At 47.0% G+C, this 26,890-nt stretch overlaps 1 protein-coding gene across 1 annotated transcript in view; it reads left to right on the plus strand.

Moving 5' to 3' along the window:
• Positions 1-819: 819 nt before the first annotated feature.
• Positions 820-26,890, plus strand: part of KDSR (3-ketodihydrosphingosine reductase) — a 32,715-nt gene continuing 6,644 nt past the window's right edge. Inside the window, exons 1-8 of the mRNA XM_029921538.1 lie at positions 820-825; positions 4,019-4,108; positions 6,509-6,565; positions 10,809-10,874; positions 11,068-11,163; positions 17,635-17,826; positions 22,756-22,839; positions 26,110-26,193. Coding sequence (XP_029777398.1) covers positions 820-825; positions 4,019-4,108; positions 6,509-6,565; positions 10,809-10,874; positions 11,068-11,163; positions 17,635-17,826; positions 22,756-22,839; positions 26,110-26,193 — 675 coding nt within the window. The remainder of the gene's footprint in view (positions 826-4,018; positions 4,109-6,508; positions 6,566-10,808; positions 10,875-11,067; positions 11,164-17,634; positions 17,827-22,755; positions 22,840-26,109; positions 26,194-26,890) is intronic.

Raw genomic sequence — 26,890 nt, forward strand, 5'->3', positions numbered from 1 at the left:
TGGTGGCGGAGGTGACACATGCGTGTGTCCACCGAGATGAAACCTCTCCACTGAGCTGTCCTCGGATGGGATGGCTTTTTATTTTCATATGCTTTACATCTGGATACGCATCTGGCAATTAGAAAACGTATTTTTCTTTAAATTGTCCTTTGCAAAACGATTAGTGTACTTCCAACAACTGCTTTTCCTGATGTAGAAGATAGCTGAGGTTAGTGTAAACTCGCTTAAAGAGAGAGAGAGAGAGAGAGAGAGAGAGGGAAGGAAAACTTCACACTTGTGCCAGATTTGAAAGTGTCAGGTCTACAAGAGACCTTCTGCCTCAGAACCCTTGCTTTAAAAGTTGGAATCTTTTAGAGCGTATGTTTGCAGAGCATAGCTTGGAAAAAAGGTAAAGCCGAAAGCAAGAATGAACATTGTGACTCAGTATTTCTAAGGGAGTGTCCCTTGACCTTGACTCCAGTACTTCTAGCCTCATGGCTGCTGCAGGATGTTGGTGAGATGATAAGTCTGTTGGGGTAAACTAAGAAGAAATTTCTTATTTTCACCATCCCGTTTTAATACGCCACTATAAATAATGTGAGGGTGACATGAATAATTCACATGATGTCACCATCTGTCTTCTTTGCTAATGTCACAAGATGAGGAAAAAGCACAAGTCTTTTTCTTGAGATTTGTTAGGACCGGACCAGGTGGTGGTAGGAGAAGGGAGCTAAGACTTAGAGCGTCTGCTTATGTGAAAGCAGGAATGGACTTAGGTCATAGTTATTTATTGTTGTTTTTTTAGAACAATCCTTATATACTAGCATTATCTTCCCAACAATGGCGGTAATGCTGCGGAAGTTTTGCGGGGTATGCACTTATTTTTTAAAACTGTTGAATCGCCTTGGTGAGAACTGGAAAATCAGGTCCTCCCATTTTGGGGGCTGCCTGGGAGCAGTTCTTGCCCTCACTAAGAGGTGCAGGATGTGATTAAAGAGATAGTAATATTTAAACAATATTTTGCATTGAACAGTAAAAGGGAATGGTAAGGAAAGGAAATAAACTGTTATCTTCAGTGTCTACATCCGGGCTCAGTTGACCAGTTGACAGGCAACTCCATCCATGGCTCCCACTTTTCTCAGCCCTTTGGAAAATCTCTTCTATTTTCTTGTACCATTCAGAATAACATAGCCTAGACTTGGCTTATGTCTATTCTTAGATGCCTTCTAAGAATCAGCTTGATGAGAAGATTCGTCTCCCATGAGTTCTGACCCAGGGATTGTGCCGTAACCTTGCTCTTATGGAAAAAAACTTAGGAGGGATCAGGCTGAACAGTTCTTGGCTACGCGGTAAATGTACCCAGCCAGCTTACCTCTCGCAGTCTAGAAGGACAGCAGCCCTTTAGAGCATATAAACTTTCTCCTTAGCCTCCTAACTTCAACTTCCGTTAGTTTATTGAGTAACAAATAGGGGACACTTACAATTTTGGGGGGCATCGTATTTTTCAGAGAGATGGTACCACGCACCCTTTTGCAAATTCCCGTAGGCCGAGTGCTAACTTAGTAACTGTTTATGCCGGGTTCTGGGCTCACAGTGAGGGAGGGAAACTGGATTTGGTGCTCGTCCTCAAGGGGCTGATAGTCTGGTAAGGGAGTAAGACATGTGCACAAGGTAGAAAGTGACAGGTGAAGGACAGGACTGGGTGACGGAGTCAGGAAGGCTTCTTGGAGGAGAGGACATCGGGACAGGCCCCTGCAGGGCAGGTAGGATTGGATAGGCAGGCATGTGGGGGTTGTAGGGGTGCTGGCTCATCCAGGCGGCAGCAGTCCTGTCGTACAGCAGCCGGGGGCCTGGTGATTGCTGTGAAAGTGGGGTGTCTGGTGAGAATGAAGAAGCCAGAGCCGCGCGAGAGGCCTCAGCAGCAAAGAGCTCTTCAGGGGCGGCTGTTACTTGGGGCAAGGGGTGGGTTTTACCGTAACCGGCTGTAGATAATTAGTTAATTATCTGCCAAGGAAATCTCTTCCTTAGTGAGGACTTGAGGCTAAAGAGAAGTAGGGGAGCCTAAGCAAGCACGGAGATTGGTACACTGTGGCTTCAGAAAGATTTGAAGATCACTGAGATGGGGTCCAAGATGTTCATTACAGCATGGTTTATATATAGCAGTAAACCATTTGAAATAATCCAAATGTCTAGTAGAGGGAAATGGTCAATTAAGTTTTTTTTATTTTTAAGTTAAAAAAATTTTTTTAAGTCGTTTATTGTCAAATTGGTTTCCATACAACACCCAGTGCTCTTCCCCACCAGTGCCCTCCTCCATCACCACCACCTCTTTTCCCCCCTCCCCCTTCGCCCTCAACCCTCAGTTCATTCTCAGCATTCAATAGTCTCTCAAGTTTTGCGTCCCTCTCTCTCCCCAACTCTCCCTCTTCCCCTCCCCCTGGTCCTCCATTAGGTTTCTCCTGTTAGATCTATGTTAGACCTCCTGTTAGAACCTCCACACTGTTTTCCAGAGCGGCTGTACCAGTTTACATTCTCATCAATTAAGTTTTAATGCAGCTCCTTAATGTAATATTATGAAGACTTATAGTGTTTTGGACAAAAGATACACACACACACACATGCACATATATATGGGCATCATATATTGGACATTATATATATTAGGATGTGATACCATATAAGGACAGGTACCTCTCTGATACTTCTCCACTTCCTTCACTGCACAACCCTGGGCGCCCCATTCTCTTGACCATATTGTATAATTTGCATAGGAAACATGACTAGCCTGATAGTGTTGCATTTGTCTTGCTGAGTTAAATACATATATATATATATATATATATATAGTCCTTCCTGTAGGTCAGGCACTGTGCCAAGTGGGGAATAGAGTGGGGAGCAGAAATAGAGTTGGTATTTTTGTGTCATTTATGAGGTTATGATAAGAGAGGATTGTGACTCAAATAATCACACAAATATATGCACGGCTGGTGGGTTATGTGAGTGTCATGGAGTACAGGAAAAAGGATGTCGTGCTGAAAAGTGGGTTGAGGTTGGGGAAGGGGCAGTCAGTGAAGGTTTTGCTGATGAAGTGATGTGTAAGCTGAAACTTAATGGGTCAGTGGCTGCCAGCTAGATGAAGAGAGGGGAGAAGAGCATTGCTGGCTGGGAAATAGAACGGGCAAAGGTCCTGGGGTTGAAGGGAGCATGGAACTCAAAGATAGTAGGGCTGAGCTATGGAATGTGAGGGGCAGCATAGCCCAAGCAGAAACACTTTACTTTTCGAGATTTCCATGTGATCATATATTACTTTTGTAATACACAGTCTTGTAAAATCTCAGAAGAGCTAAGCAGGTGGCTGTTGTTTTCTTGCTTCTCTTGTGGAGATCGTCATATAGAAGATACGCAGTAAGGAAATGAGAATCATTTGGATTTGGACCCAGAGGTAGATTAATGTATTATTTATTAGCTCAGTTAATAGGGCACTTTCCCTCCAGTGAACTCAGAAAACTATGGGTGTGCAGCTTATAGTTCTGTAGCAAAAATAATCAAAGCAACAGGATCCGTGGAAAGCAAAATCTTTCATGTTTGCACTGATTTCATTCTTTAACTCTGGGATGTAGAAACTACAATAGCTAAAAATCTGGTTTGCTCGTGACTCTCTCTCTTTCTCAAAAATACATAAATGTTGGGAAAAATTTTTAAATCTGGCTCTTGTAGATTGGGTTTTAGAGCCCATTATAGTGGGTTGGTTTGTTTGTTTTGTTTTTAAACATTTATTTATTTTGAGAGAGAGAATGGAAGAGCGTAGATGGGGGAGGGGCATAGAGTGTAAGAGAGAATCCCAAGCAGGTTCCACACTGTCTGCACAGAGCCCTCCGTGGGGCTTGAACTCACGACCTATGAGATCATGACCTGAAGCCAATATCAAGAGTCAGACACTTAACTAGCTGAGTCCCCCAGGTGCCCCTCAGTTTAGGTAAACTTCCCGCAGAAGGGAAATTTCAGGAGCCAAGAAGATGTTACTCTTTTTTGCTTTTAGGTTACGGGAGGCTCCAGCGGCATTGGAAAGTGCATTGCTATCGAGTGCTACAAACAAGGAGCGTTTATAACTCTGGTGGCACGAAATGAGGTAAGTCTTCAGGGTGCGCAGTTCCTAACTTACTTCCTCAGCTTTAGGATCGTCAGAGGCTGTGCGAAGGTCCCAGTGTTCACACCTGTGCTAGAAATCACTGCTCTTTCTGGTTCGAGGTGTGATTTTTGAACCACTGGTTACTTCTCGATTCAGGGCAAACAGGCTTCTTGGTTGAGGTCAGGTCAGTTCCACAAATATTTATTTAGTTTCAACAACTGTTAGGCAACATCAGAGACGCCGCACATTGAGATGGGAGAGGTCACAGGTCGTCCCGGGCTGCGGGGAAGCCAGGGAGGGCCTCCTACCCACTCTCAGGTGGCTGATCACGGAACTGATATCCGAGTCCGGGAGGAGGGGCAGGTGCTTCTCCGTGATTTGCTTGTGACACGACGCACCTCTCTAGTGAAATCCAGGCTTCACCAGGCCATCTTGCTTCTCCCCAGCAGTTTAGCTAAACGTGTTTTTTTCTGTTTCTCTTCCCTCCCCTCCCCTCCCCTCCCCCTCCCCTCTGCTTCCCTGTTTCTCTTGCCAAAGTTGTTTCCGCATCCAAAGCCGTCACTCCGTATTCACAGGAGTGGGGTCGGTTGTGGGGTCCTCTCGCTCCAGGGAGGGCAGGGGGAGGTGGCCATGACCGCAGTGTCCACTGCCGTTGCTCTGCGCCCGGCATAACGCGTGGCTGGCGGCTGTGGAGAGAAGGAACAGGGGAGGAATGGGGACGCCAGTGAGGCATCGCTGCCCTGGGGTGTCGGCCTCACCCCTGCCACAGGAGGGTGGCCCTCGGGGGGGGGGGGGGGCCCGCAGCTGCCAGGGAGGGCCTCTGGGGGACATGTTTAAACTACGGCTCAGAAAGAGGCTTCCATGTTCAGAATTTCTTCTCCAGCTCCAGAAGGGCAGAAGTGCTGCCTTTCCTGGGTATCCCGGCTTCTCTGACAATGCATTTGCTTCGGCATCAAAGCTACTTTACGGGAGCGAAAACACAACCTGAATAAAATGGCATCGGGCGCCTGGGTGGCTCAGTCGGTTAAGTGGCTGACTTCAGCTCAGGTCATGATCTCACGGTCCGTGGGTTCGAGCCCTGTGTTGGGCTCTGTGCTGACAGCTCAGAGCCTGGAGCCTGCTTCAGATTCTGTGTCTCCCTCTCTCTCTGATCCTCCCCCGCTCACACTCTGTGTGTCTCTCTCAAAGTAAATAAACGTTAAAAAAAATGGCCTTATGTGAGGTCCAAGTAACGCTGATTCTCGACACAAGACATGGAAAGGAAACAGGAGGCCCCAGGTTCCAGGGGCTCAGACGCTCTTTCCGTGGCCCTCGCGTGGCGAGGCATGCACGAGCAGACGAGCCTTCTGGGACCCAGAAATTCTTTGTTTTCTACTGTAGTTCTTTATTCCAATTTGGACAAAGGCAAGTGTGTATCTTTATTAATACAACAGCACTATTTCATTATAGACATGTTCATGTTCAGGAAAGTCATGTGTCTTTCCACAGGATTCCTCTGCTCTCCCGTCCTCCTGCTGTGTTCAAGTGACAGTTTTTATAGCAGGTCAAGACACTGTAAGCCGATATATCTGTCTTCTTGGAAATGAGTAAAACAAGCAAAATGGAGACCTTGGTAGAATTACTCAATTATGAGGGAACTTTGCTTCTCTCAAGATTATTTTTTGAAAGTGGCCAGGAATAGGTTTTCTCAGTCCATCTAAAAAGTGACTTTTACTATATTTGCTTTTATAGTGGAGGAAGAAGATAGTTGACAGTCGCTTATGAAAGTACTCTTTTCTTTATGTTTTTTATTTATTTTTGAGAGATAGAGACAGCATGAGCAGGGGAGGGTCAGAGAGAGAGAGAGAGACACAGAATCCGAAGTAGGCTCCAGGCTCTGAGCTAGCAGGCAGCACAGAGCCTGACGCGGGGCTTGAACCCATGAACTGTGAGATCATGACCTGAGCTGAAGCCGGAAGCCACACACTTAACCGACTGAACCACCCAGGCGCCCTGAAAGTACTCTTGACATAAATCACATGGACCCTTAAGTTTGGGAAGCGTGACATGGCCATATGGTTGTCCTTATTTTTATATCCCAACTAAATAATGGCAGATCAAGACCTTTATTAGAATTGATAGGGTGCCTAACAGCAATTAAGTTGTTAATGGGGACTTTGCTGTTCATTTATTTTTCTGTCATCTTTCTCTGCAAAGAATTAAAACCCTCACTTCCACTTGGTCATACTTTATAGCTTCTTTCTTTCGTAGACCGTGGCCCAGAGCTATGCAACGTAGGTGCCATCTTGTGTGTTTTCTGGAATGTAATAAATACACAAATAATTGCATTTTTGCTCCATTTAAACAAGCAAGCAGGCAAATAGACAATCAGCAGAACTAATTGTTCTCTTTTGCTTTTAGGACAAGCTGCTACAGGCAAAGAAAGAAATTGAAAAGCACTCTATTAATGATAAACAGGTATGATCAGTCTTCATGATGCATTTTCTGTGCTAATCAACACAGTTGTATAGAGGAAAAAAGGGTTATTTCAACCGAGAACAGCTCACTGAATGCATGTAGGATTTTTTAAATTAAAATGCATATCAGACTTTTTTAAAAAGGTGAAATTGTTTGAATTGTGTACAAATTCAGGTTATCACAAAAAAAAAGTCTGGACTTTGACATACACTCACAAATGATCAAATAACGTTTTTCTAGAAAATGATTTTATATCAATTATTTAAGTTTACTTCATACAAACACTTAAGGGGAAAGGAGTATTAAATTGTTTTTTGGTCATGGAATTTTTGGATAAATAAAAATGGTGTGTGTGTGTATCTTTCAGTATAAAACATGACAGCCAGTTATATTACACTCATCACCCTGCTTAAGTAACACAAGCTGTCGGGGCCCCTGCGCCCCCGTCGGTGAGCCCATACATACCTCATTCCTAGAGGCAGCGTCCAACCTGCCTTCTCTGTTGATGTGTCCTGATTTGACGGTGTGTGCCCGTGACCCTAAGTAGTACACTGTTTACTTCTCTTCTTTTTGAACTTTACGGCATCATTCTTACTCTTTTTTTGTCAGCTTTATCAAGGCACAATTCACATACCGTTCAATTCACCTGTTTAAAGTGTACAATACAGTAGTGTTCAGCATATGCATAGACTTGCACAAATATCACCAGAATCAGTTTTAGAACTTTCTCATCATCCCGTGAAGTTGGCACCTAGCCACTCCCCACTTCCTCCCAGCCCAGCCCACCCTGCCCGCCTCCCCTCTACCCTTTAGGCCCTGGGCAATCACTGGTCTACTTTCTGTCTCTGTTAGATATGTAGGACATCATTCTGTATGTATTTTTGTGCAACTTGGTTTCTTCACTAGATACTGTTTTTTGAAATTTGCTCTGTGTGGCCCTAGCTCGCTCCGTTTTTTACTGCTGTGCAGCATTTTCCTAAAAATACGTATACTGCCTTTTGTCCATTAGTTCTGGTGGTGGCTATTTTGTTCTAGTTTTTTGGTTAGTTTTATTTCTTGCCATTACTACTCTCCATGTCTCTGTGCCCTGGTGCAAGAATGGACCATGCCCGGGAATGGCATCGTGGACTTCTGGTGCCCGTGCGTTTCAGCTTCGCCCACCGGTAATGCCCGGTGGTACCTGTTCACATCCTTGCTAATGCTTGGCATTGGCACGCGTTCTGACCGCCTTTCTGATGGGTATTAATGGTATTTCACTGCAGTTTGGATTGCCGCTTTTTCCCCTCCCAAAATTCGTTAGAGACCTTTCCGTGTCAATAAACATAAATCGCATCATTTTTTAAACCGCTGTGGCGCGGTCCTGGGCGCCCCACACGTGTCCAGTTCCCCGCGCAGGGTTGCGTGTCTTCGGCCCTTGCACTCTGTGCTGCCGGTGGAAATTGTCATCCACACCTCCTTGTGCACGTATGTGAGATGTTCTCTGCTCCTGTGGCCTCTGATCATGCCCGTGATCTCGCAAGGCAGCCCGCTCCGCAAAGCGACCTGTTTTTGTTCTGTTTTCGTATTCGCGTAAATTCTGATAGAGAAAGAACCGTCCTCTGACACATGGAGCTCAGATGCTCCTGGCTGAAGGCCAGGCCGTGGTCAGCCCGCCTCTGTGCCGGGGACTTCTTCACCGCGGCTCCTGTCCCCTCGAGTCAGAAGGTTCTAGGGCACATGGCAGGTTCCTGACATGCACACCAGGGGGAAGGGGAGACTGTCAGGGCTGGGGTGGCCCCGAGCGGGCTCACTTCCTGCCCGCACGCGGTGGGTTGGGTGCATGGCTGAGTCTAAGCGGTGCGTGGACGCTGTTTTCTCTTGTTGACCCTTGTTTTTGTTTTTGTTTGAAATTTTACTTGTCTGTGGCATAGCTTCTATTTCTAGTAAATGATCTAATGCTGTATAAAAAGACTTGTGTAAAAAGTCCTGTGACTATGGGGATAAAACCCCAGGGCAACTCTTCTGGAATATTCTTGGTTTTGTGTTTCCTTTTCTTAGGAATTTAGATCATTTAGATCATTTGGAAGGGTTCCTTCCCGCATCGCGTAAGACTTCCTGTCTGGCGCATGAGATGCTAAGGCAGTCCCCTTTCATGTCGTGGCTTTATTCCTCACGTTGTCTCTTCTTAGAGCTCGGAGGGACCCTTGTCACCAGCTCCTGAAGGTGAGGCCACCGCAGCCTTGTCAGGTTCTGCTCAGTTAGCGAGCGGCGGAGCCACCCCGCACCTGTGGACGCCTATGTGTCCCCCATTCCCCCCTGCACACTCTGTGCTCCTGCCCCGTGGTGTGGCCACCAGTCCCCACAGGGAAGGATTCACGGAAAGACTGACAAGTCAAGAAATGCCTTTCTGCTTCTCGTGACCCTCCTTCAAACACAGAACATTCCTATGTCAGAGGCCAAGCTCTAGCGTAAAAACATTATCTGAAAAAGGAAATTAGAACAATAGCTCATTGTTGGTCCCTATTAGTATTCTTAACTGCTGTTTTATAAATTTTTATCAAAGTAAGCACTGAAATATGTACTTTTTTTCCTTCTTCCTTCTTCCCTCCCTTCCCTCCTTCCTTTCCAAAGACTAAGTGGAATTGTTTTGTGTGGTAAGCGCTTGCTGGCCTCCTCCTGCGGTCCCTCTGGGCTGTGACTGCCAGGGCACAGCCAGGTTTGTCCTGGGTGGGCTCTGGGGTGTCCCTCGGTGACTCGTTGTCTAGGGAATCTGTGAGTGGCTGGCCAGTCCAGGGTCAGGGACCTCAAGCTCCCACAGGCCTGGAGGGACCCTTGGCCTTGAGAGACAAAGTCCCCCGGCTCGGCCTCCGAGCAGGGCCCCAAACCGAGGTGGCTTCGGTGAGCGGGTGCGTGGTGCTTATCTTTTCATTGTGCCCACTGACACCGAGCCCCAGGGGGGTGGGCGGAGCCCTGGCATCGCTCCAGCGGGAGTATTTCTTTTAAGCTTATTTAGTAGATTTATTGTTTTTGTTTTTAGCAACCTAAGGTGTTAACAACTTGAGATACAGTTTATGTGTAGCTTGTTTATTCTTCATTGTCAATGATGTACTCATTTTAACAACTTGAAATATAACTTGTGTACCATAAACCACACCCAGGGATAGGTTGCGGGGTGCGCCTGGGTGGCTTAGTCGACTCTCAGCTCAGGGCTTGACCTCAGGAGCCCGAGTTTAAGGCCTGCATTAGGCTCCGTGCTACATGTCAAGCCTACTCAAAAAAATTTATAAAATAAAAATACAAAATACAGAGTATAGTTCAGTGGCTTTTGACAGATACATACGCATGTGAAAAACCACCACTGAAATCCGGACTGAGAATGTGTCCATATGTCCAGGGTTCCCCTGGCCCCTTTCTGTCCAGTCCTGTCTCCGCATCTGGCTGCAGGTGATCTCAGACCTGCTTCCTGTCTCTGTAGGTCAGTGGCACTCCCAGGGGAGCCTTGTACGATTCTTTTCCTTTCTACTTCCAGCTGCTCTGAGGTATAACTGACAAAAACTAAATGTATTTAAGGCGTACCCGTGGTGGCCTTACCCACATTTATACTGTGAAATGCTTACTGCCTTGAGGTGACCAACATCCTTCACCTCACATAGTTACTGTGTGTGTGTGTGTGTGTGTGTGTGTGTGTGTGTGTGTGTAGAACACTTAAGATCTACTCTCTTAGCCAGTTTCAAGCAGACAATGTAGTATTTATAACTAGTCGCCACATTGCCCATGAGATTCCCAGAACTTACTTATTTTATGCCTAAAAATCTGTGCTTTGACCAACATTCCTTAACACATGTTTTTGAGTTTGCACAAGAGTTTTCAGTGAAAATGGCCAAGACAGCTGGGCTTTCCGGTTGCACCGTCAGCAGATTTCCAACACTGCGATCTGTGCATAGAAAACTAGACTCCCTAGCTATCAGAATAAATTGCCTTTACTTTAAAAAACAGTCTTAGGGGCGCCTGGGTGGCTCAGTCAGCTAAGTGTCTGACTTTGGCTCAGGTCATGATCTGGTAGTCCATGGGTTCGAGCCCTGCGTTGGGCTCTGTGCTGACAGTTCAGAGCCTGAAGCCTGCTTTGGATTCTGTGTCCCCTTCTCTCTCTCTCTCTCTGCCTTTCCCCCTCTCGTGCTCTCTCTCTGTCTCAAAAATAAATAAATAAAAAACAGTTTTAGACACCTGCATGGCTTTGATTGTTTTTGTTTTCTCTTTCTAACAGGTGGTGCTTTGTATATCAGTTGACGTATCTCAAGACTACAGTCAAGTAGAGAATGTCATAAAACAAGTAAGGGGCGGGGTTAACTGGAAGGAATTCACTTGCCTTTCGATTGGCTCTTAACTATTTGAGAGTGCGGCGTTGAGCTGATAAATCATCTCTATAGGTTTAATGGTTTTATAGATCATTTATTGGCATTGATTTGCTACAATGTGATTCTCCTCTTCTCTTTCTTAATGCCTGCTCTCATAAATGTTTCCAGGCACAGGAAAAATTGGGCCCCGTAGACATGCTTGTGAACTGTGCAGGAATGGCGCTTTCGGGAAAATTTGAAGACCTTGAAGTTAGTACTTTTGAAGTAAGTAGACATTTGTTTTTTTGCTCGTTGGGTAGGCCATATACTGGAAGTAGAACAAGGCCACAGGTGAAGGCTTTACCAATGACAGAGATGAAGTGCATTCAGAGTCAGTAGAAGTTCTAGAAGGCTAGGGGAGGGCTCGACGAGGTTTTGGGTCCAGCACCGTGACTCTCCAAAGCTGAGAGTTTAGACGAGCCTCTGGGCCTTGGCTTCCCAGCTGTAGAACGGGGGTGACACCTCTGGGCGGACACACATCCCAGTGATGGCTCACTGAGGCGCGCTCTTTAAGAGAGCTCTCTGCAAGCCAAGGGGGGCTGGATTTTCATCTCAAGCCTCAGGGTTTTTAACACTGGTAAGTCAAAAAGGTTCCCGAGCAGACTCTTCAGAGTTCTGAAATCAAGACAAAAAGACAATGCATCATGTTTTTGTTTATATTGTTAAACAGGCCTTCCAGGGAACTTCTCTTAGTAATTTATGTCACCTCTAAACTAATAGACATCAGATTTGAAATCCTTCTTAAGTACAAGAATCTTTTAGGGATGCCTCGGTGGCTGGGTTGGTTAAGTATCATGAGCTCACAGTTTGTGGGTTCGGGCCCCACGTCAGGCTCTGTGCTGAGCGCTTAGAGCCTGGAGCCTGCTTCGGATTCTGTGTCTACCTCGCTCTCTCCCTCTCCCCCTACTCACACTCTGTCTCTCTCTCTCTCTCTCTCTCAAAACTAAATAAACATTAAACAGTCTTGTGGTTGATGTTAAATCAACTATCATTTGCTTCATATTCCATTCACCTTTACTGCCATAGTGGATTTTGAATGCTTTACTCCACGAAGGTAAATTACACTCCCCTCTTATGGGACAGGAGACTGCTGGCATAGTAGGTGAGACACCTGGGACAGCACCGTGGCTTCTGTGAGTTAAAGTCCAGCCAGGAGCGTCCAGACGTAGCTGTACGCAGACGGCACCTTACTGGGTCTCGGGTGTTTTAAGGCCCCTGTATCAACCCGGCCTAAATAGGGTAGTTGTCTTGACCTGCACACCTTTACTGGAAGTGATTGGAGGGAGATTCTGAAGATGATTCCAACAGCTGGGTGAAGAATCAGCTGGATCAGCTGAGGAAACTGGTTGTAGTATTAGTCTTGTCGTGACGTGGTAAGGTGGCTGGGTGTGTGTGTGTGTGTGTGTGTGTGTGTGAGCGAGCGTACGTGCGTGTGCATGAGCGTGAGTGAGTGTGTGAGAGTGTGTGAGAGAGAGAGAGAGAGAGGGAGGGAGGGAGGGAGGAGCTAATGGAAGGGGAGTCCGCAGACTCCCCCAGACTGAACACGGAAGGCAAACTCCAGGAAGTGAGGAGGAGGCCTGTACAGGGCAGGGGGGTGGGGGGCGGCTTTTGGAGCGACGTGGAGTGGAGCAGGGGCCAGAACCACTGGGGCTAAAGGCCACCATGGGGAGTTCGGATTTTAGTCCCAAACCTTTGGAAGGGGCTCAAGGTGGGCCAGGCAGTAGTGTGATCTGCATTTTGGTCGTTAGAGGATCTTTCTGCCTGCTTCTCAGGGAGCTGCTTCGGAGGGAGTCAGGGCAGGAGGTGGGGGTCCCGTGCCAGGGCGGAGGGTGTGAAGAGGTGGGGGGTGCAGATCAGCACGGGGAGGGGTGATGGCAGGTGTCGGAGGTGGTCTCAGCCCAGTGAGAACCAGACTTCTAAAATGAAAGGACTGTGAACCAGAGCCCGTTGCCTCAGTGACAAGGCGTCCCCTCGGCGTTCATGGCCTATTCCGGCCTATTCCGGAAGGGTGCTCTGCCCTCTTCCCTGAATGTACTTGGGCGAGCGGCCCCCTCCCGGGCCAGTCCCCCTGCTCCGTCTCCGTCCCTTGCCGTGCTGTGGTCATGTCTGGGCATGTGCTCATCGTCGGTAAGTCCTGTTAGAACATCCACCACCAGGTTTGATGCATTTTCTGAAAATAGAAGAGTTCATTTCTATTTAAAACGAATTCACTCTTTTTTTTTTATTTGATTGTTTTGTTTTGTTTTGATGATTTGTTTGGTTGGCTGGTTCTAGCCTTGCTGACGCTCACAGGGTTCGCTTGTACAGAAGCGGCCTTCCCGGGACACTTGGCGTGTTGTGTTGTTAGAACTCAGCACAACGTGAGGGAGAGGACTTTTGGACATTTGCCTGGTTCTTCTGGACTTTGACCCAGGTGCCTTTTGCCCTTGCTGATTTTGGTTTGTGCCCTTTTCCTGTAATAAATCTTAGTCCCGGGTATGGTCAGGTGCAGGGTCCCGTGAGATTGTCCCGTGAGTCACCGGAACAGGTGGCTGTCCCCGGAAAACTTGCCTTAATTTTCCTTTTTAATGGTTTTCTTCGTGGATTCTTGGAACTATATCTGGTTTTAGCTACCTATGGATACTAAGGATAATTATTTTCAACTCTTGATTGGGATTACACTGAGTCTGTACATCCACGTGGGGAGAAACGACATCTTAATCCCGAGTCTTCTAGCCTCTGAACGTGCTCTGTTTCTCCATGAATTTACATTTTCTCTAGCTTCTCTCAGCAGCGTTTTGTAGTTTCCAATGTATGGGTCTTACACGTCATTTTTCAGCATTTCCTATTTTTTGCTGCTAGTGTAAATGGTATTTTTTTGATGTCAGTTTCTGAGTGTTCATTGCGAATGTAGAGAAATTCCATTGATTTTTATGTATTGATCTTGCAGTCTTGCTAAAGTCAGTTATTAATTCTAGCGCTCACTGGATTCTCATCGTTCAAGATTATGTCATCTGCAACAATTTTACTTTTTCTGTTCCCATCTGGGTTACCCTTATTGTACTGGCTAGAACATCCAGTACAGGATAAACGTTGTGAGAGCAGACATGCTTGTGGTGTTCCTGATCTTGGGAGAAAACACTTTTTTTTAAATCATTAAGTATGATATTTTGGGAGAAAACATTTTTTTATCATCAAGTGTGATATTTTCTGTAGTTCTATTCTGTTTTGCTTTGTTTTGGTAGATGTCCTTTAACAAGTTGAGAAAGTTCTCTTCTATTCCTAGTTGGCTGAGAGTTTTTATAATGAATAGAGGTTGAATTTTGGCAGGCATTTTTTTCTGCATCTATTGGGATGATCACAGAATTCTTCTTTTTCAGTTTGTTAATATGGTGAATTACACCGATTAATTTCCCAGGTTAAACCAGCCTTGCATTCCTGGGAGAGACCCCACTTGGCCATCAATCCTTTCCATGTTCTTCAGGGATATTAGTTGTAGTTTTCTTGTAATGCTATTTGCTGATTTTCATGTAAAAGTAATGCTGGCCTCTTAGCATAAGTAGGGGAGTATTCCTTACTATTGATTTATTCTGGAAGAATTTGTATAGGATTGATATTATCCTTCCTTAAATGTGTGGTAGAATTTACTACTGAAGCCTGAGGTTTTCTTTGTGGGAGGTTTCCAACTTTAATTCAATTTCTTTAATAAATGTAGGGCTACTTCTGTATCTTCTTATCTATTTCTTTTTGAGTGACTTTGGTAGCTTGTGTCTTTCAAGGAATTTGTCCATTTCATCTCAGTCATTGAATTAATTGGCACAAAAGTATTCATCATATTCTCTTATTGTCCTTTTAATATCTGTAAAGTTTGTGGGCAGCTGGGTGGTTCAGTCAGTAAGTGCCTGACTCTTCATTTCTGCTCAGGTCATGATCTCATGGTTCGTGGGTTTGAGTCCCACATCTGACTCCATGCGGGTAGTGCAGAACCTACTAGGAATTCTCTCTCTCCCTCTGTCTGCCCCTCCCGGGCCTCTCAAAATAGATAAACTTAGAGTTTGTAGTAATGTCACCCCCCATCATTCTTGCTGTTGATAATCTGTGTCCTTTATCTTTCCTGACCAGCATGACTAGAGATTTGTCAATTTTTATTGATCTTAATAACCAGCTTTCAGTTTTGTTGATTTTTTTTGTTGCTTTTCTGTTTTCTATTTAATTTATTTCCCTCTTATTATTTCCTTTTTTCTGCTTTTGTTTTAATTTGCTCTTCGTCTTATATGTATTTTTTAAGTTTGGAAGATGGAAGTCATCAGTTTAAGGCCTCTTCCCCCTTAAAATGCAGATATTTGGTGCTACTCTTTCCATCTAAGTGGCACTATACCAGCATCCCACAAATTGTAATAAGTTGTGTTTTCACTTTAATTCAGTTAAAAATACTTTATAATTTCTCTTTTCATTTCTGCTTTGACCCTTGGATTATTTAAAAGTGTGTTATTACTTAGTTTCCATATATTTGAGGGGGTTCCCGGATGTCTTTTTCTTACCGATTTCCAATTTAATTCCACTGTGGTCAGCGGACACACTTGGTAAGACTTGAATCTTTTAAAGTTTGTTGAGACTTGCGTTTGGCCCATTGTACAGTCTCTCCTGCATCCGTTATGCGTGTGCTGGAAAGAACGTGTGTCCTATTTGGGGCAGAGCGTTCTGTCGGTGTCGATAAGGTCCAGATGGCCGAGAACGCTGTGGGAGCCTTCTGTGTCCCGACGCGTTTTGTGTCCACTTGCTGTGTCGGTTACTGAAGGGGGTGTTGAAATCCCTGACTGTGTGGATTTGTCTGCCTGTTTTAAATGGACTTCTAGCTGACGGCCCTGTGTTTTAGCCCTGTGCCTGCCCTCCTGCCCCCAGACGTGCTTTTGGTGCTGTTTGAGTCTTTACAGGCTCTGCGGTGTGTTCCTGCACTTGTTTCTCTGCTCCTTTTTTTTTTTTTAAGTTTTTTAAAAAAAAAAATTGTTTATTTATTTATTTTGAGAGAGAGAGACAGCGCAAGTTGGGGAGAGGCAGTAAGAGGGGGAGACACAGAATCTGAAACAGGCTCTGGGCCCCCAGCTGTCAGCACAGAGCCCAATGTGGGGCTTGAACTCATGAACCATGAGATCATGACCTGAGCTGAAGTCGAACAGTTAACTGACTGAGCCACCCAGGCGCCCCCAGGTTCTCTGTCCCTTGCTCATAGCATCCAGCTTTCTGCTAAGTTATCACTTACCATTCTGAATTTCAGCTTCCAAAATGATACTTCCTTTCCTGTTGTCTGTGCTCTGTGGGTTCTCACCTTTAAAAAAAATGTTTTGTTTTTTTTTTACTGAGATTTTAGTTAGGTCTGTGAAGGGAGCGGAGGTGAACCCTCGGGTTTGGTGTGCCATCTTTTTTGGTACTTTTCAAGAGCATTTCCGTTACCTGGACAATAGAATGATATTAAAAGGCATTTTGGGAGAAGTGGGGATCCTAACACAATCATTTACAATTTTCTGGAGTTCCTTGGTTTTGCACCCGTGCACATGTACTTTTATTTAATACTTGAATTAGTTACACAGTGTAAAAATAGTATGCCCTCTGCTTTTTTAAATTCGCAGAATGAATATTTCCTCATCTCCGTCTCAAAATGCTACCTAACATTCTGTTGCATTAACATTTCAGGATTAACTCAAAGTTCCTTCTTGAAGTGTTTGGTTCCACATGGTGATAGATCTAGTCTTTTTACAAGACTTTTAATATAGAAACATTTCTTAATATTTGTTTATTTTGAGAGAGAGAGAGCACACGCATAAGCTGGGGAGGGGCAGAGAGAGGGGGAGAGAGAATCCCAAGCAGGCTCCAGGCTGTCAGCGCGGAGCCTGACACGGGGCTCCCTCTCCTGAATTCTGAGGCCGTGACCCGAGCCGAAATCCAGAGTCAGCCTTTTAACCAACTGAGCCACCCACGCGCCCCTTAACATAGAAACGATTTGGTGCAAGTACTTTGAGATTTCCAAGTTAAAGTGTAAGATTGTGAAGAGTTCTCAGGAAAGAGGGAAGGCACAATCCTGGGACCTGTGTAAGCTCTTACCCGTCATGACATAAGAGCCAGCATTGACCAGGCGCTTACCTGTGGGTCGGAGGCCAGGCCTTGACTTTGGGTTTCAGTTTTGGCAACGGCCCCGTGAGCCTGTGCCCGTACCAGCCCCGTGTTCACCGCGGAAACGAGCGGCGGGTCTGACGTTCTTGTCATCACATAGGTAGTAGACTGTCAAGCCGAGGCTCCACCCACAGTCCATGCTGTCACCACTGTCCTAGTATCCTTGTGACGTTTCTGAGCCTTAGAACTAACAGGACCAGACATTCGTGGGGGCTTTTCCCTCCAACCGTCTTTCAAAAAGCATTATTGCAGGACGCAGTGTACTTCAGAGAGGGGGAGGACTGACCCTGACCCGTCTTCAGCACAGGCATCCCTGCGGTCGTGGTGAGAACGCACGACCAGACTGAAAGAGGCTTGAGAGGGCAGGTCGTGAGCTTCGGGGCTCGGTTACAGCATCGCCTCCCCGTTCATTCCCTCGACCTGGCCATCGGGCTCCCCGTCACCTGGGCTCCCCCCGACGACCTCAGCCAGGGGAGCAGACAGAGCCACCGCGAAGCCCAGACTTGCGGCTTTGACCTTGCTCACTCCTCGCGCTCTTCGTCCCGGCAGAGACTGATGAGCGTCAACTACTTGGGCAGCGTGTACCCCAGCCGAGCCGTGATCACCACCATGAAGGAGCGCCGCGTGGGCCGGATCGTCTTCGTCTCCTCCCAGGCAGGGCAGCTGGGATTGTTCGGCTTTACGGCCTACTCCTCATCCAAGTTTGCCATCAGGGGGTTGGCGGAAGCTCTGCAGATGGAGGTGAGCGCTGCGTTCAATGTCACGTGTGTGTTCCCCTCTCGTCTTCTGCCGCCTGACACACGCTGTTGTCCTACCTCAGACATTTGTAGCCTTGACGTTAGTGAAGGGCTCTGGCTCAGCCCTTGAACTCTGCAGGTAACAGTTTTCATTGCCGAAAGATTATAATTAGGATAGTGCAAAACGGCTGGGAGGCGTTTCGCTTGCTTTAGTTAATACACAAAGTACTACTCATATTTACTCCGTATTTTTCGGTCTAATCCTGTGTGAGCATGCGATTCTCTAGAAGTGTTTCTTTAACGGAAAGATCTCTGCTCTCTGACTGAATGATGAAATTAGCGTGTGTTTGAGGGAACAGCTTGAATCAGCTACTGGCTAGCGCTGCGCTTTTAGACAGATTTGGCTCTGTCGATACTTATACTTTAGTATGTAAAGAAATATTGAAGAAAGCGAATGCTTATTTTCAGTTAATGGAACATCTTGTGAAGAGGGTGTGGTTAGGATTAGCATCAAAATAAGTGCTTGTGATTGACAGCCTTCACACCCTCAGCTGTGGGAAGCAGACTGCTGCCTTGTTGTCAGACTGGGGACAGGTAGAAAGTACCTCCTGTGTCTATCCAAAATCACACACTGAAAAGGCAAGGTACAGTTCTCTCTGTTGGGATATATACTGAAATACAATACAACATCACGATGTGAAAAGCCCAGGAGAAAATTCACTGTGGTCAGCCTTCTCATAGTAGGAGTGTGACTTGGGGATCTTGTTGAGTGATTTAGATTATGGGTTGGCAGATTTTTTTCATGAAAAGGCCAGATTGTTAAGTATTTTAGCCTTTGAGGGCTGGATGGTGCTTTTCGCAGCTACTCAAGCCTCCTGTGAGAGCAGAAAACAGGTGCAGTAGGTAAATGAATGGGACTAGCTGTGTTCCAATAAAACTTTATTTATAAAAACAGAGGGCCAGATTTGTCCCACAGGCCTTACTTGGCTGACCCCTGATTTAGACAATCCGCAGAAGAGCCGCTGATGGCGTGTGACGGAGCAGTACCTGCCCAGCATCATGGCCCCGAGGAGGTGTCCCGTCGGTGGCAGAATCCTCGCGTGCCGCCTCAAGGCTGGTAGACTGTGCCGTCCTCATCAAAAAGGAGCCAGCCTCAAATTTCATCTTCATCAACTTGCTTAATACTCGTAATCAGTAATAGGTCGTTATCATATGTGTAGCCAATAGGGCACGTGAGGCTGTGAAATTTCAAATAGGAATGCCAGCATTTCCTGTTTGAAATTTTCACTTTGAAAGTCCTTTTGTGAATAACCATTTATTTATATTTTTATTAAAATGTTTATTTTGAGAGAGAGAGCATGCACAGAGGCGCACATGAGCAGGGGAGGGGCAGAGACAGAGAGAGAATTCCAAGCAGGATCTGCGTTATCAGCACAGAGCCTGCTCGATCTCACGAACCCTGAGATCATGACCTGAGCCGCAATCAAGCGTCAGACACTTCACCCACTGAGCCTCCCCGGGGCACTCCTCTGACAGTTTTGTGCAATATGTGAGGCAAATGTTGTTTTGCTACCTTACAGATAACACTGAGTTTTCAGTAGTTATGGAGTTGCTCAAAGCCACATCATTACTTTGTAACAAAAACAGTAACAGAGTCGGGCCTTCTGGTTTCCTGGGCAGGTGATGTGTCTGTACTTCAGGCAGGAAGTTGCCTGATTCCTATGGCTACTTGCCTCAGCTCTTTACTCTGCTCTTAGACACCTGGTACCTGAAGGGCTGTTTTGGAAATGAAAAATATGCTTATTCGGGCTTTTTGTCCTAAGCCTTCTACGTGGTAGAACAGACATGTTACTAAAGAAGAAGGAAAAGAAAAGGAGTTGCTCACACAGACACAGTCCCCACAGCCTCTTGGTGACAAGTGAGATTGGCATGCTGCAGGAAGCTGGCCTGGACCGGGGAGTCCGCTTGACTTCATCCGTATTTAGACTCCATGAGAAATGTCCCCACGTAAACAGAGAATAAAATAGACACGTACCACGAAAAGTAAGCTGTGAGGGAAATAAATTCAATAAACAAAATCCAGTTTGTTCATAGTAGACTTACATCAAAACAGTTGATTCCCTACACATTTACGGTGTTGTGTTTTGGAAACCTGGATACTTGCGTGTGCTTTGCCACAGTGGTTGTGTTCTCTGTGAATGAAACACACCTCACAGAATTGCTCAGACTCGAAGTACTTTTTGATCATCTTTTTTGGTTTATTTAACTACTATTAAGTCTTCCTGTCCACCTGCCCCTTTGCGCCCCAAACTGAAGTAGGACCCTAGCAATGTTTTGTGCACAATGAATAACTTTGAAAGAATGCTTTGTTGCATTTTTTTCATTTTCCTGGTTTTTTTTTTTAAACTCCGTTTTTTAGGTACAAATATATGATTTAAAGATTCTAAAAGTTAATCTTTTTGGAAAGCCAACTTCTGGTGGGTTCTAGTCAAAGATGTGGTAGCAGAGACCAAGTAAAAGAGAAACAGCCTTTGTGCTTCCTTCTTTCTGCCCCCTGAGGCCATCTTGTCCTGTGGCGCTGAACAGTGAGCTTCCCTCCTAGACCCAGTTCCGCTCCAACCTCCAGGACCCCACCCCCCACCCTGCCCTTGCCCCGCAGCGTTTTGATGGAAGTAGGAACCACACTTAGTAGGCGGGATTCTTTTGATAATCAGTTCTTGAGCAGAGGGTTGTCTTTCTGATTGAAATGGAGACCAGGTGGAAGGAAGAACCTGAGAGGATGGTCACTGAGCAGGGACAGGGAGAAACACGCGGTGACGAGACGAGCAGGACAATCAGTAGTGAAGTCTCTTGGCTTATAGATTCTTCGAGAAAGGGGCGATCTCTAGGAGTCAGCATTGTCTAAGCAGGAACGAGTGAAGCCAGATCAACCCCCTTTCCTTTCCTGCTGGGGCTGTGGGACTAGTTGATGAAATCAGAGTGTAGATACAGCTCAGTGTATTCAGATGTTACCGATTATTTGACCGAGAGATCCGGGAGACCGGCCGCTCCACTGGGCAGGGGCTCTCTCCGGGCTGTGGGCCTCACGTCGTCATTCACAGAACACGTCCGCACACAGGACTCATTCAGTAAGTAGCCGTTGGATGAGTAGATAAAGTGAGTGGTGATTAGCCACTGGGGGTGCCCAACCACGGGCTGAGAGAGTCATCTGACTTCGTGATTGTAGAGGCGATACCGGCACCCAGAACTGCTGCTTCCGGGACTGGTTTCTTCCAGCCCCGACAGTCTGCGTCTCCTCCGGGAGAAAGCTGTTCTGAAAAGCTGTTTTAATCGTTTGGCAGCTCAGCCACAGCCTCAAATTTGAGAAACACCGCTCCTGCTCCCACATCAGCTGGGGCGTCCCTGTGCGTTTCAGGGGGAGGGGCACCGGGCGTTAGAGGCTCCTCCTGGCGGAGTCCGCCTCAGGCAGCCTGGTCACTGTTCCCGGCTCCCCAGGTGGCAGTTTGATCCGGTCTGTGCCGGGCCAACTGCAAGGCATTGGGAGACAGTTTTTAAAGTCACCATCTCAAAAACAAGTGGGAAAGAAATTGCTTGCTCATCAACCTCCCTGGCCTGCTCGGATCCAGAGCTGTTTCTGAGCGTCGCTGGGCCGGGAGTCGTGGGCCCCTCGACGCCGAGGGAACGAGCGTCTCACGCCCTGAGTGTGGCGGCACTGAACCAACCGAGGCATCACCCTTTGCTGTTGTGCTGTTCCGGGTGGCCGGCCAGCGTCACCTGCCTCCTTGCCTGTCCGGCAGCTCCTCCCACCGGCTTCAGAACTGCCGGGGACACTAAGGGACTCTGGGGTGCTCTCAGCTGCTGTTGCATGAGGAAGCCCTAGTGTCACTTTCCAGCCTCCTTGAGAGGCACAATGGCCCTACCTACCCGCAGCTGCCAGTCCCCGAGGGGCTAACCAGCGAGCCAAGAGCAAATAAAAATCAGGACGGAAATTTCGATCACCCTTAGAGCCACTAAGAATCAGGGCCAGGTGAGAGTGAGGAGCAGGGCCACCCAGGAGCAGCGTCTTCAGCACAGGTGTGTCCTGGCTGACACAGGAGAACCTTCTGAAATTGTTGGGGGTGTATTTCTGAGTGGAGGTGTGGAGGCCTTGCCAAGAGGTAAAGAAGCTGGAGAACCTGTTTCAGGCTGGGAAGGAGTTTCTGCATATAAATAAGGATGAGGTCCTCTTTCCTGGAGTGGCTGGGCTGGTCTGACCTCTGGCTTCACCAGGGGGAGGCTCCTGTTGCTTTCTCCTGTGGGGGAGGGGAGAAGCGACTCCTGACTCCTTTAGGGGTAGGGGGGGAATCCGTGTAGTTCTGGCCCTGGCTCTGGGTGCTGCCAGACCGGCATAGGAAAAGGTTTTTGAGTGATCTTAACGTCTTTTGTAGCAGAAATCAACAAGAGTTTCAAAAGCAGCTGGAAGAAAGCGAGACGTGCAGTCTAAAGGCAGAAGTGCACCCATCCCGCTGTCCTGTGCCCACGGGGCTGGGGGTGGGGGGTGGGGTGGGGCGGGGCAGGGTAGGGAGGGGAGGCTTCCCTATAGCCCCGTTGACCTTCCCCCCTCCTGTCCACCTTCCCCCCTCCTGGCAGGCCTCCAGGGCCTTGCCTACTCCGTGAGGGCGGGCAGCACTGAGAAGAAGGTGAAGCTCTGTACCTTCTGGAGTAGGAATTGTCCGGGTGAGCCTCACGCCTTTACCTCCAAATGATGTTCGTGGAGAGGAGTTTCCTGACCTGGTTGGTGCTGATTCTCCGCGTCCAGCCAGGCTCTGCCCCGTCCTGGGAAAATCCAGGCAGGATTCCCGCCATCTGCCCGGCAGCCAGTGCGGGTGGATAAGGGTCGATGTGGAATTGTTCCTAGCTTACTGAGGAGACACTTGTCGTTTCTGACATGCAGGTGAAGCCATATAACGTCTACGTCACAGTGGCCTACCCGCCGGACACAGACACCCCTGGGTTCGCGGAAGAAAACAAAACCAAGGTAAGTGTCCCTCTGGGTCTGTTTTGAGCCTTTAGCGTTGCAAAGCTTCCTCTTCCAATTTTCTGACTTTCCACCCCTCGGCCTGGAGTCCTTTTCATCAGTCAGAAAATTGAGTTTTTTTCAATTGATGTGCAAGGTAGAGAGAGGCTCTGAACTTCCTGGAATTTTCAGGTGGAAGAGTCTCGAAGAATGGGGAGCCCACATTTTCCAGGGTCGTGAGTTTCGCTAATAAACTTCAAAGGCTCCCTTCATTAGTAAGGTATTTTCTTTATGAACACAGCCTGCCTTTTTAACAAATGAGATGATGTTCGTTAGAAATAATATTCTCTCCTCTGGACTTACACGGCTGGTCGCCCAGCCATGGTCGGGCAGGGCACCTCGGACTTAGTGTTCCCGAAGTAGAATGTTTGACTGCATCTCACTGCCCCTCATCACTGTTCATCTCCTTGGTAACGGAGAAGCCAGCCGTGGGTCCTCCTCCCACCGGACCCACACTTCCTCTTGACTGTATTCTCAGAACTTATCCTGGATTCGACCTTTTCTTTTTTTCTTAAACTGCACCTATGAGTACCATCCTGGCAAGGAGAGCTGCTGGTATTTTTGCCCAAACTGCTCTTCAGAGCCTTAAACCGGGTTGCCCGCTTCTGCCCCACTTCCTGAGCCCCGTCTGTTCTTCCGATAGTGACCAGTGATCCTTTGAAACTGTAAGTCAGGTCTTGTCTCTCCCCTGTTCAACCCCTCTTGTGAAATCAAACCAAACCAAACAGAAAAGCCCATCTTGTACAACACAGCCTAATAGAATGCTCTAGAATGGAAGTGTTCTAAGTCTGCCTTCTCCAATCTGGTAGTCACATTGTGGCTGTTGAACACTTGAATGTGGCTCGTGGGACCCCTCCCATCATAAAACTGAATTTTTAATTTTATTTAATTTTGACTCCTTTAAAGTTAATATTAAAACTCATACGTTGGTGTTGCTGTGTATTGGCGAGTGTGGCTCCAGTGGCTCCCATGATGCCAAAGTAGAATCCAATGGTCTTGACACTCATTGGGTTTTGCAGCATCCAGACCTTGGCCGCCGGTCCACAGCGGTGTCTCCTCTTGCCCTCAGCCCTCCCAGGGCCCCCCATCTGCTCTGGGAGCTTGCCCAGCCTGTTCTCCCCTGTGGGCTTTGCTCTGGCCCTCTCTTCCTCTGGATGTTCCATGGCCTCATCCCTGTCTCTTTCTATCTCTGTACGATGTCACCCTGAGAGGACTTCCCTGACCCTCTGTATCTCAAATGTCACCCCCTTGGAACATTCACCATCTTTTCCTCTGGCTTTACTTTTGTCTGTGATGCTCACCAGCACTGGACATTTACATTCTACACAGTGACAGGCTGAGCTGAACGCAGGCTTCACACTCTGTTCAGAGGAGCCTCTTCCTTGCTTTGATGCGTAGTAGGCATCCTCCAAGCAAACGAATCAAGTGGGAAGCAATCAGAGCTTCCTACTTTGAATGAGCATTGATTGGTTTTCTCCTTATTCATAGTCATGCGTAGTAAGTATGAGTTTCTGCAGCATAAAACTCGGCACTTATGCTCCGTAGACTGTATAGTTGCAAAAAGATGTTTAGGATTTAGAAAATTTTTTTCCCTATTCACTTCTTTTTGCCTCTCTCCTAAAATTACAACTATTTCAAAGAAATAAATACATTTAAGCCAAATGCCCTGTCCTAGAATGAGCAGGGGTCTGCCAAGCAAATTTGTAATTTGGTGGCAGTCTTTTTGTTTAAAGCCAAAGCTGACAAAAAGTGTTGATTTCCCTGTGAAGATCTGATTTTGATGTTAAGTTGGTTTTTCCCCCTCTCTGGTACAGTGTTGAGCCAACTTTGGGTAAATCAAATCTGTGTTGATGTGTGAGGCCTGTAGGGGGCGCCATAGTGCTGTTCAATCTAATGTCTGGCGTGGTGATGCCAGCCTGGTGGTCTGGGAGAAGGAACAAGGCACTTTCCAAAGAACCTTTCTCTGATTTCAGGTGTATCACGAAATACTTGAGTTTTATGAAGTGCTATATGCTTTCCTAATTTTAGAAAATACATTCTGTTTTTTATTTTAATTTTCTCAAGCCTACATGGCAAATAAAATGTACAGTTTCATGCAGTTTAAGGCTTTATGTTTTCAAACTTCAAATTGAAACTCCCTTTTAAAGAATTTCTGAGCACGTGTTTATGTCACCTTAAGGAAGATTAAAAACAAAGGATAAAAAAGACCTTTTCCACAAAGAACTTAGGAGGTAAAATGCAAATATACAAGTAGTTTTAATATATATTAAGGCAGAAACATGCAAAGATGAAAAGAGAAAGTCTGCCAGTTAAGAATTCAGGAAAGGCTGGGGCGCCTGGGTGGCTCAGTCAGTTAAGTGTCCGACTTCGGCTCAGGTCATGATCTCACGGTTCGTGGGTTCGAGCCCCACGTCAGGCTCTGCGCTGACAGCTTAGAGCCTGGAGCCTGCCTCAGATTCTGTGTCTTCCTCTCTCTCTGTCCCTCCCCTGCTTGCTCTCTGTCTCTGTCTCTCAAAAATAAAAAAAGACACCCCACCAAAAAAAAGAATTCAGGAAAGGCTTTTTGAACGAGGTGACAATTGAGGTGGACCTTTAACCACCTTCGATTTGGGGTTCTGATGCCCCAGCCTGAGAACGAGCACACAGCCTGTGCCAGGGGCCGCTCGGGGTTTGCTGTCCCAGCCTCCTCCTCCTCGCCTCCTTTAAGGTGCTTTAAGAAACGGCTGCACTGTTGAACAGGGACTGGGCTGGGGCTGTCTCGCCCACAGCCCCAGCTCTGTCCACGTGTCTGTCCTCTGCTAGCCTGGACGTATGGTCAGAATGGACAGGCTGGTCGTAAGAGCAGGCTTGCACAGGACACAAGTGGTCGAGGCTCTGCGCAAACCCTGTCGCTCAGGGGTCTGGCCAGCAGTGAGGGTTCTACCAGGATGGTATCGGTGACGTGTGCCTATTCTGGCTTTGGTGGTCCTCACTGGAGCCGAGGCCGCGCGTGTCCAACAGAGAGTGGCAAGGGTCTCCTGATCTTGCTTCAGCTACTGGGCTAAATTGTATATAGTAACCAGGTAGAAAGTGATTCAGAATCCAGATGGACCCGATTCTAAAAGTAGGAATGTGCTCAGAGGTAGAAACCTGGAATTACTTATAAAGAAGGGGAGGGAGGGTTGAAAGAATGATTTGCTCTTTAATGGGCCATAATGGTACTGATGCGTCCATGTTTTTCCCCACCTTCAGCCTCTGGAGACTCGCCTGATTTCAGAGACCATATCCGTTTGCAAGCCAGAGCAAGTGGCCAAACAAATTGTTAAAGATGCCATAGTAAGTACAGTCCTTGTTTTCTTTATTGGTAGCTGTGACAGATTTCTGAAAAGAAACCCCGTATTTGTCCCAGCGCATATTCTAACACATAAGTCATTGTGACTTTTTGGTCAGATTCCTGTCTGATGTTGGACTCGACTCTTCCCCCCGTAGATGCTTTATTGATTCCGCGTTAATGAGTCGGCTCCTGGAAACTAAGTCTACAGCTTAACCTTAGGAACAGATTGATGAGGAGGGATGTCTGGGAACTTGGTTCTTTAAAAAGGGTGCGAAACCCCGGGGTGTGTAGGGTCCTGTGTTCTGCTGCTTGCCCATGGCCCTTACTGTTGGAGGCGGTGGTAGGCACTTTATTAAATGCCTGACTCATTGATTAAGGAATTTTTTTCTTTTACCTTCCTGCTTCCCAGTGTCCTTTTCCCAAATGCTCACCAATCAGGAAGTGTGTCCAACTCCCTGGGCCACTGTCCTGTCCACCCAGGCCATGTGTATCCAGGGTACGCAGTTTATTCGGAGCCTGCCATTTTATAAAACAGCATATGTGCCACAGACTTTTTAAGTTGTTTATTTATTTATTTTGAGAGAGACAGAGAGAGAGCGAGAGCGTGTGCGCGCATGTGCGCCTGAGTTGGGGAGGGGCAGGGAGAGAGAATCCCAAGCAGGCTCCGCTCTGTCAGCACAGAGCCCGAGGGAAACAGGA

The sequence above is a fragment of the Suricata suricatta genome, chromosome 14 (genome assembly GCF_006229205.1).
Source record: "Suricata suricatta isolate VVHF042 chromosome 14, meerkat_22Aug2017_6uvM2_HiC, whole genome shotgun sequence".
NCBI classification, from domain to species: domain Eukaryota; kingdom Metazoa; phylum Chordata; class Mammalia; order Carnivora; family Herpestidae; genus Suricata; species Suricata suricatta.